Below are 17,418 nucleotides of genomic sequence, written 5' to 3'. Positions count from 1 at the left end.
TCTCCTCAGCTCTCCAGTCTACTCAAAAAAAGGGATGCTGCCTGGGCTAAGGCCAGAAAAACTAAATCCGAAGCGGATTGGCTGATTTTTAGACAGCTCAGAAACCGTTCAACTTCCTTAATTAAAAAGGCCAAATCAGAATTCTATCTTTCAAATACTACTAAACATTTGAACGATCCTAAAAAATTCTGGAAAATAATAAAATCTTCTTATGGGGACATAACTACACATGAGATGCCAACTTTTGTTGTAAAAGACTCCTGCACTTTAACAGAGAAAAATTGACATTCTAAACTGCTTTAATGAGCATTTTGTTTCTTCAGGATCTCTATTTGAATCTTTATATCCAGATTTTAAACAGCTTAATCAACAAGAGGCTCTCTCTGCAACCGCTCAAACTGAATCTGTGGTCCAACCCTTCAGTTTTTCTCCGTTAAATGTTTTTGAGGTCCACAGGGCTTTAAATCTGTTGGATCTAAATAAATCTGCAGGACCAGATCAACTTGATCCCTATTTTCTTAAGATGGCTGTAGATTTTTTAGCAGAACCAATAACTTACATTTTTAATCTTAGCCTCTCGAACAGTGAGATCCCTGTAATATGAAAATCTGCCTATGTTCTCCCTTTGCTGAAAGGAGGCGATCCTTCAGATGTTCTAGAAGTTCTAGAAAAGTTCATTAGTGAACAACTGAAAGACTTTTTGGACGAAAATTCAGTTCTTTCCCAACATCAGTCAGGATTCAGAAAACAACACAGCACAATAACTGATGCTATTAAAGTGGTTAATGACATTGTTGATTCAATGGACTGCAAAAAATACTGTGCTGCTCTTTTTCTTGACTTGTCAAAGGCTTTTGATACAGTTGACCATGCTATTTTATTAAATAGACTAAACAATATTGGTCTATCTGTAAATGCTGTAAGTTGGTTTTCAAATTACTTGTCAGCAAGAAAACAGTGTGTCCATGCTGCTGGGTCTTCTTCCTCTTTTCTCTCAGTACCCAAAGGAGTTCCGCAGGGCTCCATATTAGGACCATTGCTATTTTCTCTTTACATAAACAACCTTTGTGATAATTTGTCAAATGCAGCATTTCATCTTTATGCAGATGATACAATTATTTATTGTTCATCCCCTTCAGTAGCACACACCCTGCAATTTCTGCAGTGTGCCTTTGATGTCGTTCAGTCCCATTTAACTCAACTTAAGTTGGTGTTAAATCCAGATAAATCCAAGCTCATGTTATTCTCAAATGGCAAAGAGTTGTTAGCTATGTCTCCTAAGATTAAAACAATTCAAGGAACTGAAATTGAAATGGTCCCATCTTACAAGTATCTAGGGATAATTATAGATCAGAATTTGTCATTTAAGACTCACATTCAAAGGCTTGTGTCGAAGTTAAAACTAAAACTAGGTTACTTTTTTAGAAACCAATCCTGTTTCTCCCTCCAAGTGAGAAAACATTTGATTTGTGCAACCTTTTTACCTTTATTGGAACATGGTGACCTGCTTTTTATGAATGCACCTGCCCACTAACTAAAGAGGTTGGATACTGTGTACCATTGTGCTTTACGTTTTATTACTGGCTATGGAAATCGTGTACATCATTGTTCTTTGTATGCTGCTGCTATCTTTCATATTCGCAGACTCTCCCATTGGTTGATCTTTATCTATAAATCTCTCCTTGGGCTGGTTCCATCTTATTTATGTGTTTATATGTGTAAAAACCACAACCAATACAGCCTTCGTTCGCACAATATCATACAATTGATTGTCCCAAAAATCAGAACAGAATTGGGGAAAAAGGCTTTTAAATACGCTGCCCCTGCTTCCTGGAATAATCTGCAGAAGGAACTGAAATTATCAGAATTGGTTACCTTGGGAGAGTCTGTCTTAAAGGAACGAGAGAACAGCTCTTTCACTCAGTGTGATTGTTTTTAATGTACTCTTAATTTGATCTGTTATTGTATATTTTACACATGTTGGTATGGGATATTGTGTTTGCTTTAAATGTTATATACCTATGTGGTATGTAACTTTTGTTGCCATGATGCCAGGTCTCTCTTGGAAATGAGATTTTTAATCTCAATGAGATTTTTTACCTGGATAAATAAAGGACTAATAATAATAAAAAATGTATTTAGCCTTTTTCCATGTTGTTTACTCAGTTTAGCTGGTCTTCAATGAAGCAGGTAAAATAAAGAGGAGTTATTCAGAGCCTCCTACACCTCCTCTCAAAAAGTTGGATATTTAGTGCTACCTTTGTCCCATTTCAGCCCATTTTATTGGGTTGATTTTGCGTTTCTACGCATTTTATGACAGCATAAAAATAAATAAGTCCTCACTAACTAAACTCCCTTCTGTTTACATTTGGACCTTTCAGCATTTCCAGTTTGGCTTTTTATGCACAAATTTTACAAAAGTGCATAAATTGAGCTGGAAGAAAACACCTTCCCCTGCCTGTAGGTGATGCACGCTACACTGAAACTGCTGCAGCAGGTAAATTACCAGCAATTTAAAACACATTAAGCACAGAGAACAGAATCCAGAAACAACAGGACATTATGTAAAGAACGTTAAATATGTCTGTGAACAAAACCAAAGCCTGGAAAATTTAAGTTGCACGCCGTTCTTCTCACTCTCACACACACACACACACGCACAGTGTTTTCCTCCAGCAGAAGGGGAGCGCCATATGTGCTCCGACAAGCCAATTGTCACATTTAACTTAAATTAGGTGTTTAGCATGTGGAAGGAGGAGACGGACAGAATTTCAATGTGCACATTTATATAAAGGTGTGAGGCAAACACACTGGCCTGAGCAGTAAAGAGGTCTAGAAGCCTGTTTGCATGATGTTTACAGGACTCTGTCACCTTTGTTGGACTCCTTGCTGATGGTGTCTGTTTGTCGTGTGCTGGTATTTTACACCTTTAAAAGGTAAAATTGTACCTGCTGCTTTAAGCAAGCTTTCTTCTCATTGGTCGCTGCTGTTTGAACAGCTTCTATGACAGCACAGAGAGCCCAGAGAAGAAAAAACTACATTTTTTTTCAAGAACTTCCACATCTACTATGAGCATCCAGCACAGAAAACCCTCAGTGGACATTTGGTCCAGAAGCAGCATGATAAAAAGTCGGACACATAGACAGTCAACATCTTATATAACCTTAGATTCACATAATTGAAGCAGCCAGCCAAAGACAAACTGTTTAAATCCACCGTGAGTGTCTGCCTTTATTCCTCTCGCCTTTCTTTCTAAATAAGAGCCATTAATAATATTAACGGATGATGTTTTTTATCAGCATTATCTGTGATCCCTTTCAGGCTGCAGTAAACCGTAAAGGTCACCCTGATTTAAAGTGCCTAAGACCAGGAACTCCCTCACTCTGAGCACACTGGTGCATGCTGCTCCCTCTTGGTGTTACAAGTTTCTGCATCACATTGTTGACGGGTTAAAGTGTGAAGTTTAAGATAAATCAGAGAGCGGGCATGTAGTGAAGCATGTTCTGACCCCAGATACATTTGAAAGTAGTTTGAAATAATGAGGATTCTTTTATTCCCATTTGGGATTACGTGTTTATGCCCAGGAATAAAAATCCAAATTAAAGTGTCACAATGGACTGGATTTTAAGGAAACTAGATGGAAGCACATGAGGATGGGGTTTTTCTAACACCCCTGTTTCTTTCCAATATTTTTAAGCTTCCTTCATAATGAGAGCTGAAATTTTCTGGGCTGAAAAACACGTTCCAGAAGCTGTAAGCAGAAGAGTTTTACAGCCACCCCAAGTGTCACAACATGAATAAATAATAAAACAGTTGAAGTCACTTTCAATTAAATTCAGCTTTTATCTTTTTACGCCTGGCTCATGAAAACTGGACTTGCCAATGCGACGCTCTCTGCATCGGGTTCAAATCCAGCGACCTTCAGATGTTTGGCTTCCAAGTACTGCTTTAGCTTTCTTGGCACCACCCAACCCTTCTGTGCAGCAAAGAGCAAAATGTTCCCGTCACACTGTGACTATCGAAAGAATTAGAGACCAGTGAGGGCACTGGAGTGGACTGAGACTTGGTACCGTATTTCAGCGTTTCAAGCCCTTGTGTCATCACCTAAAGCAGGGGTAGGGGAACTTTAGGCCTCAAGCCTGGGTCAAAACACACGAATCAAATCAAAGAATCGAATCAAATCAGAATCAAAAGTTTACTAGCCTCTGCAGAACTCCAAGACATGTTGAGGAGGTGATTTAGCCATTTAAATCAGCAGTGTTGGATCAAGGAGACATCTAAAACCTGCAGGACACCGGCCCTTGAGGCCTGGAGTTTCCCACCCCTGATCTAAAGCTAAAAACTGACTCGTTCTGGTTGATTCTTTTGTAGATGTTTGATCTTCTTTTCCTGATTATTCACTGGAGAAAATGTCAAAGAGTTTGAGGGGATTAGAGATACCTACAGCTTCGATTTACTGCCAGGGACACCGATGGGTTGAAACTATGTGACCATGTGGTTGTTGGCCCCCGATCAGCTGATATGGATTCTGGGCGTACGTGCTTGGTTGTTTCGTATTTTTCTTGTGTTTCTGAAGGAAAACATGAAAAATACGATGGAACGACCTTCCTGAAACATTCAGCCACCACTCTGACCTTTTCAAATCAACCTCATTTGAGCATCCCGGCGCTTCAATCAGAGTCCAGATGGCCCTCCACTTTATTCATAATAAGTTTTGGCAAAAACACTCAGATTCAATCAGGTGTTTATCAGGACAACGAGATGAGGCGGAGAGTCAGCCGGCTCTTAGCGAGGAGTTACGTAGGACACCCTACAAAAGATGCAGTAGGAGAAGGAAGGTTTAAAAAACACGAAACAAAGTTAAAATAAAATTATGACCATATTTACTCAACTTCTGAGTCTCAGAGTACAAACTCCACTCGGCAGCTGTTCTGAAGCTTTCAGTCAAGCTTCAAACTGTCAATTCTTTTTGCAGGCACAGTAGATTTTTTTTTAAACAATAACAGTGTGAGAAGCTGTACGGTGAGAGCTGTCAGACAGGAAAACGTGTTTCAGTTCACTGAAAACTCAAAGTGAACACGTGGAGGCTCCGCTCGACAGCAAACAGCCGGCAGACACAGAGTTTAACTGGAAACACTGCCGTGCATTCAGGAGGCAGATACTTCACACGCAGGTTGGTGGAGACCAAACACAAAGCTTCAAGACAGCAAATATACACCACAGACAGTTTTGAAGGGTACTGAATGCCCAATGTTACGCTCCCAGCCAAACCTATAATCACATCTCATCAAGAATTTCAATGGATCATTTCGATCTAGTGATTCTCTTGTTGAACTTTTATAGCTTGTCTCTCCAAACTAACGTCTTCCCTCCTAATGATGGGATATGAGAGGAGTTCAGGATCACAAAGACATTGCAAGAGGAAAAATTACAGTAAGTAACTGATATTTAAATCCTATGACTTTATTTATTAGTTCAGTTTCTTTTTAAAGTGTAAATATTTCACAGAAATTACCTGGAGTACCTTCACAACCCACTTGGGGACCATGTTCCACACTTTGGGATGTGGCTACTTCATAATTGAAGGTCTGTCATTCCCGCTTTGAAAACACCAGCACGGCCAAAATGTTCCAATCGAGGCTTCAGGACAATATATATTAAGCCAATGACTATGTACATCTTTTACATACAGTCTATGCACCACACTTGGACGTCCTTTGTTTTCGGTAAACAGTAACACGGTTTGCCGCACCGGAGGCGGTCCTTAACCCGAGCCCTGACCGAGCCAGTAAGGAAATCTAATTTTTCATGATCCACTTGGTTGATCTGGCCAAGATTTACAGCAGGTGCCTTCCTGACTGGCATTAGGAGTACACATTGCTCTGTAGTTAAACTGAGCCGTAAGAAGCCCTGCTTTACAAATCTACGTGATCAAGAGGAGAATGTCAGTGCTTCCTCCCACTGTGCAAAAGCTGCCATGTTATCCAGCAAATAGTTACAAGTAATGTTTTCTAACAGTTAAAAGCAATTTTAAAAAAATCCAGGAATGAAAGAGATGAAATCACACAGACAAAGATAAAAGTCAAAGATGTGCTTCCTTTGTGGTCCTTGATATAAAGACGGAGCTCCAGGTGGTGCCAAACTACAGCCTAAAACCTTTATCATCATCATCAGTAAAATCCTCCTGAGACGAGCACGCTCTCTCATGCTCCTCTACGCTCCTTCTAAAGGCACAGCTGGTGGTTTTTATGTGTGAGAGCGTCTCATTTTAAACTGGTCGACACCACAGAGCTCAAAGGAACAAACCGGTTGGCTTAAAGTCAGCAAAACACCTGTAGTCCCTCTCAGCATGAGGCCCCACCCAACAGCAGCAAGGCGGTCTCTGAGATCCTCAAAATGTCAGAGTGTGTGTGTGTGTGTGTGTGTGTGTGTGTGTGTGTGTGTGTGTGTGTGTGTGTGTGTGTGTGTGTGTGTGTGTGTGTGTGTGTGTGTGAGAGAGAGAGAGAGAGAGAGAGAGAGAGAGAGAGAGAGAGAGAGAGAGAGAGAGAGAGAGAGAGAGAGAGAGAGAGAGAGAGAGAGACGTTCTGGTGGTGACCTGACCTCCTCTGGTCCCCGTGACATCATCATTGTAATAAACTGTTGGTTAGTGTTAGTAATGCAGTGATCATGGGTAGCACATAAATCAGTGAAAGGTCCTCTGATGTGAACACAGCTGTCTGACTGTCTGTGTGTGTCTGTGTGAGTGACAGAAGCTTCTTACTTGATCACCGTTCCTTTGGCGCCCCCTGCTGTCGTGAGCATGACTCTGCTGGTGAGACTGACCCGCAGGTCCTCCTCCTCCAGGCCAAGCAGCTCAGCGCAGTGCTCCAGCGTCTGACTCGACTGGTTCTTGATGGCGCAGCCGCCTGCAAGACGAGGAAAAGGGCAAAACTCGTACTGAATATACACACACACACACACACACACACACTTATTTATCTAATATTCACACACACTCCCATCAGCATGTCAGGAGCAACTCGCGTTTCAGTATCTTGCCTGAGCAGCCAGGAATGTAGGGCTGTTTTCTTATAGACTTTTATTGAATCCAACCCGAGGAATGCATTGCACAATAGCTACACATTCCTGACCCGGAAACCCAGAAATCAAAGTGGCGCTTCAAGAAATGTTTGTTGCTTTGTTTGACAGCAATGTAAGTTTTGAGTGCTCTTAAGAGAAACGTCTTCTGGTTGGCTTTTACAGCCTGGAGCATGATTACTACAGCGGTCCACACGGAGTTCTAACCTGGTGTCTTTTCAGAACCAACCCACATTTTCACAGGTTTTAAAACCAAAACTCTTGGTCTGATTTATGGTCAACGCATTGGTCGTTGCATGCCAACTGTGACGTCACCATGCCTTGCTGACCACCAGAGGAGAACATCCACAAGTCTCATCTTTACATCTTCCTATGTGCAATCAGAGAATCTCCGAACTCCTGTACTCATACATCACTGATAAAGCAGTGAACAATCACACGTGTGCTTCTTAAACTCAACCGTGTGTCGCTTTATAGAAACTGTGAGATGCACAACAAGTGAAACTCCACCAGAGAGCGGATGTGTCGTCGGCTGTGAGGTCACTTTAAGGCACGACATAAATCAGCGGTTACAGAAAATGGGAAAAATGCTGGTGGGGCGAAATCTATATGCATCTGCAAGTCTTTGTGAACATGTTCCTCATTTCCTTTCACTTTGATATTTTAACACCTCACAAGACTTCCTTTATATTTTTACACTTTAATAGCCCCACTATGGAGCCATGCCACACTTCTTCCCATCTAGGGTCAGGGGTAGGGTTATTTATTGAAATTTTCAATTTAAAAAGGTCATGTTTCCCCTGCTGGATCAATGAAGATTCATCTTTTCCTAACTCACTGTGAGCAGGAGAAAAAGGAGAAAAGCTGTTTCTATACCGCTCTGTGCCGATGGCGGCAGCAGCTGATCCGACCCACCAAAGGATTACGTGAATGTAAAATATGAATGTAGCAACCTGCTAAACCCCCCACACTTACCAGACAGCGAGCACTCGCATGACAAGTGAATCCAACTATAAGATGAAGGCCGTATATGACGCAGGCTTTTACGTATGAACGCCTCGGCATGTGAACAGACCACAGGAAGTGACAAGTTGGTTTCTCACATGAAAGGCGGTCCGATGGTGTTCAGGGCTGAGGCTGCTGACGGAAGCCGTTCACATCAAAGATTGGATTAGAGCAGCCGTGAACCCCCGTGACACGGCTTCACATCATTACAGCTGCTCCTCCGATCAATGCCAGGAATCGATAGCCCCTGAAAGCTAAGCTAAGCTAATACCTAATCGATAACTGGAGGGTGAAAGAAGGCCCCGCAGAGGCCAGCGCTCAAACCACAAATCAGAACAGAAGACGAACACTTGGACATGAATCCCAGTTAATTAAGGACCGTTATTTCCAGCCTCTCTGGATAGATTTCTCAGTTTACTCTGAAATGAATCGAGTCCAGAGAAGAAGCGAGCGTTGACACCAGCGCCAAAGGAGATTCATGGGAAGACTTTAACAACGAGCTGAAATGAGAACATTCAGAGCAGTTTGACCTTTTGAAGAGACTCCATCCTGCCGTTCAGAGCACCGTCGTCTGAGTGGACTTATTACAGCCAAACAGCAGAGATGAATCCGCTAATTAATCTGTTGGCTAAAGGTTGGACCTCATTAGAACGTCCCCGCTCTACACCACTCATCCTTGATGGAAACGTTTTAATGAGACCGCCCTCTCGCTCTCTTTTGTCATGTGATCAAAGAACCTGAAAACCACAAACAGGCTGAGAGATGCAGTCGAAGTTATTTGACTGTTTCCATATCATCCTATATTCAGTGCTGATGCGTGCTTTCAGCTACGAGCGCACTCATTGCCAAATGCTGCGGTCCGATTGGTCAGATCGCACTGGAAAACTCATATAAATGAAATCCTCCTGTGTGAACGGCGGCATTAGGAATAGCTGTTTAAATGAACTTGACTTCTACATGCTTTCTGGGTCTAAGATAAGTAAATATTCTTTAAAAGCTCCCCGAGGGACCGCTCTGCAACTGCAAGCCAAGCCCGTCTCAATAGCCCCATCTGATTGGCTCCTCGGCCTGAACGCTCTGTCCTTGTTTACTGTAAAACATGTGCCAAGTGAGCCCCCTGCTGTGAGAACCAGTCCGTTTAATAGGCTCCCTGCTGTGCTTCCTCTTCTTTCCGGCGCAGGGAGAAAACGACGGGGAGGAACTTCAAGACCGAGTTGAAGTTCAAAGGATCAGCTGATTTTCATGGAAACTGAGCCTCCCTGAGGGTTCGAGTCTTAACCGCTGTGGAAAAACGAGGCACAGAAAAATGCCTCTGCGAGTGCAGAGAGCATAATCCCTGAAATATTCACTGGAATAATTACAGAATTAGTTTGTTGGCTGTGTAATTAATGAATTTCCCCTCAGCCAGAGAAAAATAACTCGAGATTAGTCATTAGTGTTCTGAGTGTTTTTCATCTGCGAAAAAAAACAAAGTGCAACAAGAAGAAAACGTCTTTCCGTGACGCCGCTGTCAGACCCGCGACATCTATCAGCCATCGCAACGAGGCTGAAGTGAGACGGAGGGAGATCGAGGCTGAATATTACAGCAATCAATCACAGCACAGAGCTTTGAGGGATGAGATCAAAGAGGCGTCGGCCTCTCAGGAGCCAAACCGGTGCTGTTTAGGAGCTGGGAAGCCCGAGAGATGGATGACTTCTGATACAGAGCAAATGCAATCACGGAGCGCCGCAGGGCTCCGCTCGGAGAACGCCCACCTCATCAGTTAGAGCTCACGACCAGCCACGTCGCACTCCGTCGAGTTACAGTGCTTCACGTCCTGATCCGTCCTGATCTGTTGGGGTCAATCTTTCTGGTGTAGTTTTAATTTCTTATTATTCTGTTAGCAGACTTAATAACTAGCTGGTTAATAAACAAACAGCAAAGCCACACAAAAGGTTTGTGGATTATGGATTACGCAACCCTTTTCTCCTTTCTGGGGCATCAATCAGCACAGCTTCATCAAAGCTGGGATTGTGGCTCACTTATGACCGTGGAGAGTGATCGAGAAGGGTTCTTGAAGTAGGCTTTAGTGCTAAAACGTAATCAGTGAGTGGAAGTGAAGGTGCAAACAGGAAGGTCCAAACTCTGGAAAATGTGCACAACTAATCGCTCCATCGGTGCTCTCTGTCAGACAGACTGATGGACGCGGTTGGATATGTAAACCACAAGCACAGGAAGTTTAATTAAATAACATTTCGGTGCAGAACTTTATTCACATTAGCTAAATTTCAGGTCAGACGGCGTTACGGGCTTTAGCAGCACCAACACACACAAAGGCACTTTTTTAAAATGCCTTCCTGTTCAGGACTGTGATTTTAATGCAGCGTGATCATGCAGGTAAACCTGACATCCATCCCCACATCAACTACAGCTGCGTTTCCCTCCCGTCTTTCAGTGAATGCTTCGACATGACGTCTTTGCATTTTTAAAGTCGAAGAGAACGACCTGTTTGGCCTTGTGCTATTTGTGTTTGATTGGAATCATCTCCGTGTGAAATCTGACATTTGAATGACAAATTGAGGAAGTCAAAATGGCAGCGACACATCAACCAACCTGGGATGCAGAAAAAAGAAGTTTGATTGAGGTTCTCAGAAAGTTTAAGGGTTTATTATCTTCACGACGCTGTTAATGAATTTCACGTTTTTCTGTTTTAAATGTTCGGTGTGCTCGACAGCTCGTGGCTGAAGGTGATGGTGGGAATGTAGATCAACAGCCTTGATCTACATCTAACGTGTACGTTGCATTAGTGAGCCTCCTGCTCCTTCTTCACTCACTGCTGAGCACGAGTCGGGACACCAAACTCCTCCAATCGGAGCAGCGACTCATTCCCAGCCCGGAATAAGACACAGCCTTGAACTTAGAGGTGCCAATTCACAACCCGGTGACTTCGCTCTGGGCACCAAACTGCAGGTTGTCAACAGAATCACATCATCTCCAAGAAGCTTCCGGACCAAGTAGTCATCTACCAATCAGCAGATTCAAAAAGTCTGCAAAATAATGAACCAAGTTTCCCCCAATACGATCGACTACACTCTGACTGAGTCTGACCAAAACTCTGTCTGAGGTTGTAAACGGACCGAACACCCCGTGACAACAGGAGCGATGCCCCACAAACCCAAAGAACACAAAGGACGTGAAACGTCTTCTCCAAGTCCAAAAACAGGTTCACATGTGTGACTTCTTGTTCTCACCTGATGTGCTTCCGGCCTCCTCGAAGTCGATGTTGCCGAGGTGCAGCACGCCGGCCACCACCCTGAACAGATCCAGCTTCTCTGTGTCGTCCAGGCCGATCTTCTTCATGGCTACGCACATCCTGGCAAAGTCGCCGTGGTCGTCCAGCAGCGGGTCCTTCAACGGGCCCGACTTTGTGTGCTGAGGAACCAGGAGAGAAAACGTCACCGACATTTAAAAATCTTCGTTCATCTCCATCTCCTTCATATTTTTATTCTCATGTCCTTTCTTACACAACTCACTTCTAACTTCATTTCTTTACCGCTTGTCATTTTTACCTTTCTGCCTACCTGCTCTCTTCTCTTCCTTCACTTTGGAGAAATCTGAATCTCCAAATCATTCTAACTTAATCTCGAGCCGAATGCTTTCACTCTGCGGAGTGCAGCAATCACCCTGTTTATCACTGATCGTGTTGCACAAAGCAGAGCAGGCAGCGAAAGAAGAAGCACAATCTTCAGCAGAGAGAAGTAGGAAGAAAAACACACACACCTGAAAAACTCACTCAGGAATGCCGCATTGTAACGATAACCACGGGCTAATCTATAGATGCCAGCGCACGCGTGTCCCTTGTGATAGTGGATTAAGTGGAAAACGAATTATTTTGCTTAGCCGGTTCTTCCATTTAATCAGGTTCTCTCCAGATTTCTCTCTCCCTTCCCCCCCGCCAATAGAGCTCAAGCAGTCGAATCAACAGCCAGAAGGGAGCATTTCTGCAAACATCAGTCAGTTTAACCGGTATTTATTTACACATTAGAAGCATTAGGAGCATTAGGAGTTTTGGTTATGAGACAAAAATGTGAATAAATTTCACTTAGACGCCTGAAAATCATCTGAAGAAAAACTTTAGCAACACAGAAGCTGAAACCTGCACGAGGCCAGAGCCCAGCAGCCTCCCGGCAAACACTAATGGGCTGGGTGCTCGCATAGGACAGGTTATGGAAGGTAACTGAGTACTTGTACTGCTTTCTGCTTCTACTCCACTGCATTAAGGATGAAAACACTACACCAGGGGTGTCAAACTCAAATACACAGTGGGCCAAAATTCAAAACTGGAACAAAGTCGTGGGCTAACATTAATATTTATTGAAATATATTTATTCCTCCAAATATAAGAATGAATCTTTTCTTATGGACTCAAATAAGTTTTTCTGGAAAACTGAATATGGAACAAGCAAAGCTTAATACTAAACAATATATATGTTAGCTGTATAATACCAGTAGGCCAGCTCTAATAGTCATTTGGTATGGCTTCGCGGGCCAAATGTAATTAGGCTGCGGGCCAAATTTGGCCCGCGGGCCAGAGTTTGACACCTATGCACTACACTCTGTGCTCTATTTAAAATGTGCATTTGTGAATATGTGGTCCTGTTTTGAAACAGCCTGACTAAAATCATCTGCAGCTGCAACATTAATGTGTTACAATGTAACAAATTATTATTAATAAATTATTGTTCTGGTATTTATTTACCCCAGTTTGTATAATTACGCAGATTTGATATTATGAAACAGGAGTAATTCACTGCAATGAAGAAAACACGGCACTTGTGGTTTGTTGTCAGCCACCATTGCGCTTATTTCAGTGCAGAGTCAAATCCAAACTTAGGATATAAATCAAAATAAAGTTAAGTGTTAGTTAATATTGCAGTTTTGGGTGGAAGTGACATAAATATTGTCGCATCTAGAATAAACTCCACAGTGGAGTCAAATCTAGGCACAGGACAGCTTCAGGCAGCCATTAAGCTAAGATAAGTAATTCCTTTAGACAGCCACATACGGTCCACTTGGATCTTCGATGGGCTGGACCAGCAAAGCTCCCATTTCTGAGACAGGCCGACTGCACTGTGACATTCCCAGATGCACAAAAGCAGACACAGGTTGACTGAAAGGCTCGATTATTTTCTACAAAGCAGGAAGGAGCAGAAAGCACTGCAGAGCTGAAAGCATGCTCGGAAAGTCAGAAGCGAGAGGAGAAACAGCCAATCACCTGGTCGTCCTGCGTGACACGAGCCGGAGCAGCGAGGAGACATACAGCACATCATTTATCAGAGATTACAGCAGCTACACTCGAGCTAATCTGGGACTGATCCCGCTCACAATTTGTCTTCGTGAACCCGAAGGACCGGGCGGGAGGGGCGAAGCTCGAGTTTCCCTAACGTTTGATCTCCGAGGCCGCCTCACAGTTAATGCGGGATATTCCTCTGTGATCCGGGATTTTATCAGATATTACCTGAGTTGCCCTGCCGCACGCCCTTCCTCCCAGAGCTCAAGTTAAGGCACAAAAGCTGGAGATTGTCTGCAAATACTTCTTTACTTGGGTCTCTGAGGAAGTCATGAAATAAAGCAAGAGGACACGCAAAAAACAAACTTTCCGAAGATCATTTCCCAGGACAACTTTCTTCCTTTGTGTGCCTCCTTTCTATTAAACAAGCCTCCCACTCCGATGCTGCCAGATAATTGTGTTTCCCGGGCTACAACAAAAGGACCGTTGTCCAACAATCTGTTTTTTTCATTCTGCCAAAAACAGTTTAATTCTGCGAGTCCACAGTTTGACACCTGATCTATTTCACCCTTGCGCTGACTTAAAGGACGAGGAGCAGATCTGTCGAAAAATCAGTCAGCTTCTTTCTCCTTCTGCATGTTTTTATTCTGAAGAGAAACCCTGATGTCACTGGAATTTAATATTAGAGTTGTTTTTTGTGTTTATTGTTGTTTTACTGGTTTGCTGTTTGGAATTTTGGACACTTTGAGGAATAAGAACGTGCTGTATGATAACACTGCTTTGGGACTTCCCATGATGCACGGCATCTATAAACTTTCTTTTGTCAGTCACGGATGGCTTCCCGTCCCCGAGTCTGGTTCTACAGAAGGTTTCTTCCTGCCAAATGCTGCTCACACAGAATCATCTGATTCTTGGGGTTCTATAAAACATCTACAAAGCAAAGACGACTGTGACTCTGAACTGAGTCACAGTTCATTGAGCCAGATAAAGGTCTGCTACGTGAATAAAACTGAAGGTAGACTGAATGTGCATATAACCAGATTTAAAAGCAGCACCAGGACCTCCAACCCAGTCCACAAAGCATTAAACTCCAACAATGCCACCTCTGGAGCCTCCAGTTGAGGCGTTTCGGGGAGGTTCTATCGGGAGGAGGTGCTGGGACAGACCCAGGACTCTCTGGAGAGATTATATTTCTCTGGAACAACAGGGGGGCAAGTTGCTGGAACAGGTGGCCGGGGTGAGGGAGGTCTTAGACTGTTGCTGGATGGATGGACGGATGGCTGTGCATATATCATCATAGAGGACAGTGTTGGTAGACTTGTTTTAGAGACTGTACCGGATCCAATTTTAGGAGTACCTCACATAAAGACCTTACAAAAACTGTTCTGTAAGACCTTGAACTATTCTTGCTCTTCACCGAGAGACCTGTACAGTTTAAATCTTCGGTGAGATGAAGATGAAAGACTAAAACGACAATGCTCTTAACCACCAGTGATGGATGTGTGCGACCGGATTCTTCCTCTTTCCATCCGCCATCTTCAGCAGCGCTCCGATGTACCGTCCGTGCTCCTGTTAATGGCTGCAATAATTAATACCGACGCACTGCAGAGGAAGCAGTGTACAGACGCTGTAATAGAACACTTGTGCATAATTAATCAAAAGCCATAGGCAAAGAAAGGAGCTCATTTCACATGATGAGCTTCTCTTATTAATGCACAGCATTAAATGTCCCGCGCTGCACCGAGGCTCTCGGTCTGGCTGCTAATTAAAATGTTTGCTGTTTATATATGAAGTATCTGAAAACAAGGAGATTATATAAGCAGAGCCTGTTTGCAGCGAGCAATTTCAGGCAAGAACATTACACAACAGCACTAATGAATTATCACAGGGTGGCTGCTGTTAGGATTATCTGCTGCCTCGTAACGAAATGCATATAATCAAAGCTTTACTGTCAGTTTATTTCCATCTCTGAGGCTTTAGGTAGCACAGATGGACCAGCGTGTTAACGAACAACCTCAGATTCAAACTTTCAATTAGTTCTAAGATTCCCAATGCCGTTCTTATCGCCTTATGGGCCTATTATTTAACCGTATACACTTGCAGGCCAGTTTATTAGACACACCTGCTCATTAAATATTACATCTAATAAGTCGATGAGATTGGATTGAGGCTGGTCCGAGTGTTTCAGAAGCTGCAGATCTGCTGGGAGTTTCCCACACAAGGGAGAAAATATCCAGTCACATGTCACAGGAGAGTGATGGCCAGACTGCTTTGACCTGACAGGGTTAAACACTCATTTCAGTGAAGGTATGCAGATGAGCATCTCTGAATGGGCTACAGCAGCAGAAGACCACACCAGGTGTCCGTCTTGCAAGCCAAAAAACAGGAAACTGATATAAAGTTCACACAGACTCAACAGAATTTGGATCCATCCTGCCTTGTATCATCCGAGCACCATCTAAACCCCACAGCCTGCCTGAGTCCACAGTTAAATCTAACAGAGCGCCTCTGATTCTCATCACAGATGTTCTGTGCAGTCTGTGAAGCTGTCACGTCAGCATGGACCAGAATCTCTCTGCTCCCAGCAGCTTACAGAGTCCATTTTTGTGCTGGTCGTTTGCTGTGTGATACGTGATTTTTTTTGTTTCTAAATTTTTAACACAGATATATGTTTTTGAAGAAAATCTAAGAAGCTGAAACCTGATTTTTGTAAATCTCCTTCCTTCAATTTCTATTTTAACTGAAAGCTTCTTCCAGCTACAGCTGTTACAGCCATGAAGTGAAACAGCTGCTTCCAGATGTTCGCTGTCATGATGGTGAAGCTGTACTCATGTACTTCATGATTTCTTATTTTTGTGCATATTTGTAACAAATAAATGTTTCAGATCATCAAACAAATTTAGAAAAAGATCATTTAAATGAAATAATTTAACAGACATACAAACCAAAGCTGGGCGTGCAAAAGCATTGTACTGGCTGAATCAGAATTTGGACTTTTATTCGTGTGCAGGATAAATTCTTTCATTTTTCAGTCTTTCACATGTTGGTTTTCTGTGCAGATGAAAAACATCACACACGTTTCTCATGAAAAGTCTGTAATTATCAGTGAAGACACACACGTGCTTCACAGGCAGGTTTCTTCTTCTTTTCCCCCATAAAAAAAAAAAAAAAAAAAAGACTATTTCACACATTGACAAATAAGTTAAAGCCAACTTCTTAGATCTTTTATTCTTTTCTGAAAAGCTCCCACTGGACAAACAGACAGAGTGATCGGAGAGATAAGAGAGGCTCGCTCACACAACGACTGTGAGAAGAAAAGCGGAGCTGGAGGGCGTAACGACGTGAACGAATCTGCTGAGTCGGGTTTAACAAGGAGCTAATGGAGTTTGCAAAGCGACCGTTTCCCTTCTTCCAGCCCACAGGGGCATGAGTCGACGTTTTTCTTCTCAGTTTTTAGAGTTTCCTTTCTAAGAAATGGAATTATTGGGGGACACAAATTTACTGCAGCTACAAGAGGACAAAAAGTCCTCTCTGCTGTTTAAAGAAAAGAAAAAAGGGAAAATTTGCAGCTCAAAAACTCAATTTAGCAACTAAACTTGTTTGTGGAAACCAAATCACCTCATCAGATCTGTATCTGATCTATCTAAACTCGCAGTTTTTTTCCTACTCTCTGCTCTCTATGATGTCACAGAGTGTGGATATCCCAGATATGATCACCTCCGGCAAGAATCCCCACCCACCTGCTGTCCAAACTCAGTGTTTATGAGTGGCAGCCAATCAGAATACAGTTTACTTAAAGGAGGAGGGGCTAAAACACCTCTTTTCAGATACAGGATGATTTGAGAAGCTGCACAGGTCCCAGAATCATGAATATAAGAATTATTCTGAACTCTGTTAGAGCAGCTTTGCATGATTCAGAGTTCAACAATAAAATATACAACCGGAATGATCAGTATGTTGCTTTATTGCTGTAATATCGTAATATCAGCCTCACATTTCAGTGAAACTGTGTTTTTCTGCTTATTTTGTGGTCCAGGTTTCATAAACTGGTTGAACTCAGAGACTT

General features: G+C 42.8%; 1 protein-coding gene across 7 annotated transcripts in view; it reads right to left on the bottom strand.

The window, feature by feature from the left end:
* myo6a (myosin VIa) overlaps nt 1–17,418 on the bottom strand; it is a 157,095-nt gene that overhangs the window by 94,316 nt on the left and 45,361 nt on the right. For all 7 annotated transcript variants that reach the window (XM_076874188.1, XM_076874191.1, XM_076874189.1 and 4 more), the window contains exons 11-12: nt 11,314–11,494; nt 6,761–6,905 (exon numbers count right to left, since the gene is read on the bottom strand). In XM_076874188.1, coding sequence (XP_076730303.1) covers nt 6,761–6,905; nt 11,314–11,494 — 326 coding nt within the window. The remainder of the gene's footprint in view (nt 1–6,760; nt 6,906–11,313; nt 11,495–17,418) is intronic.

This window comes from Maylandia zebra, linkage group LG15 (assembly GCF_041146795.1).
Source record: "Maylandia zebra isolate NMK-2024a linkage group LG15, Mzebra_GT3a, whole genome shotgun sequence".
Lineage (NCBI taxonomy): Eukaryota > Metazoa > Chordata > Actinopteri > Cichliformes > Cichlidae > Maylandia > Maylandia zebra.
The sequence above is the reverse complement of the archived record's forward strand: the minus strand, read 5'-3'. Positions and strand labels throughout refer to the sequence as shown.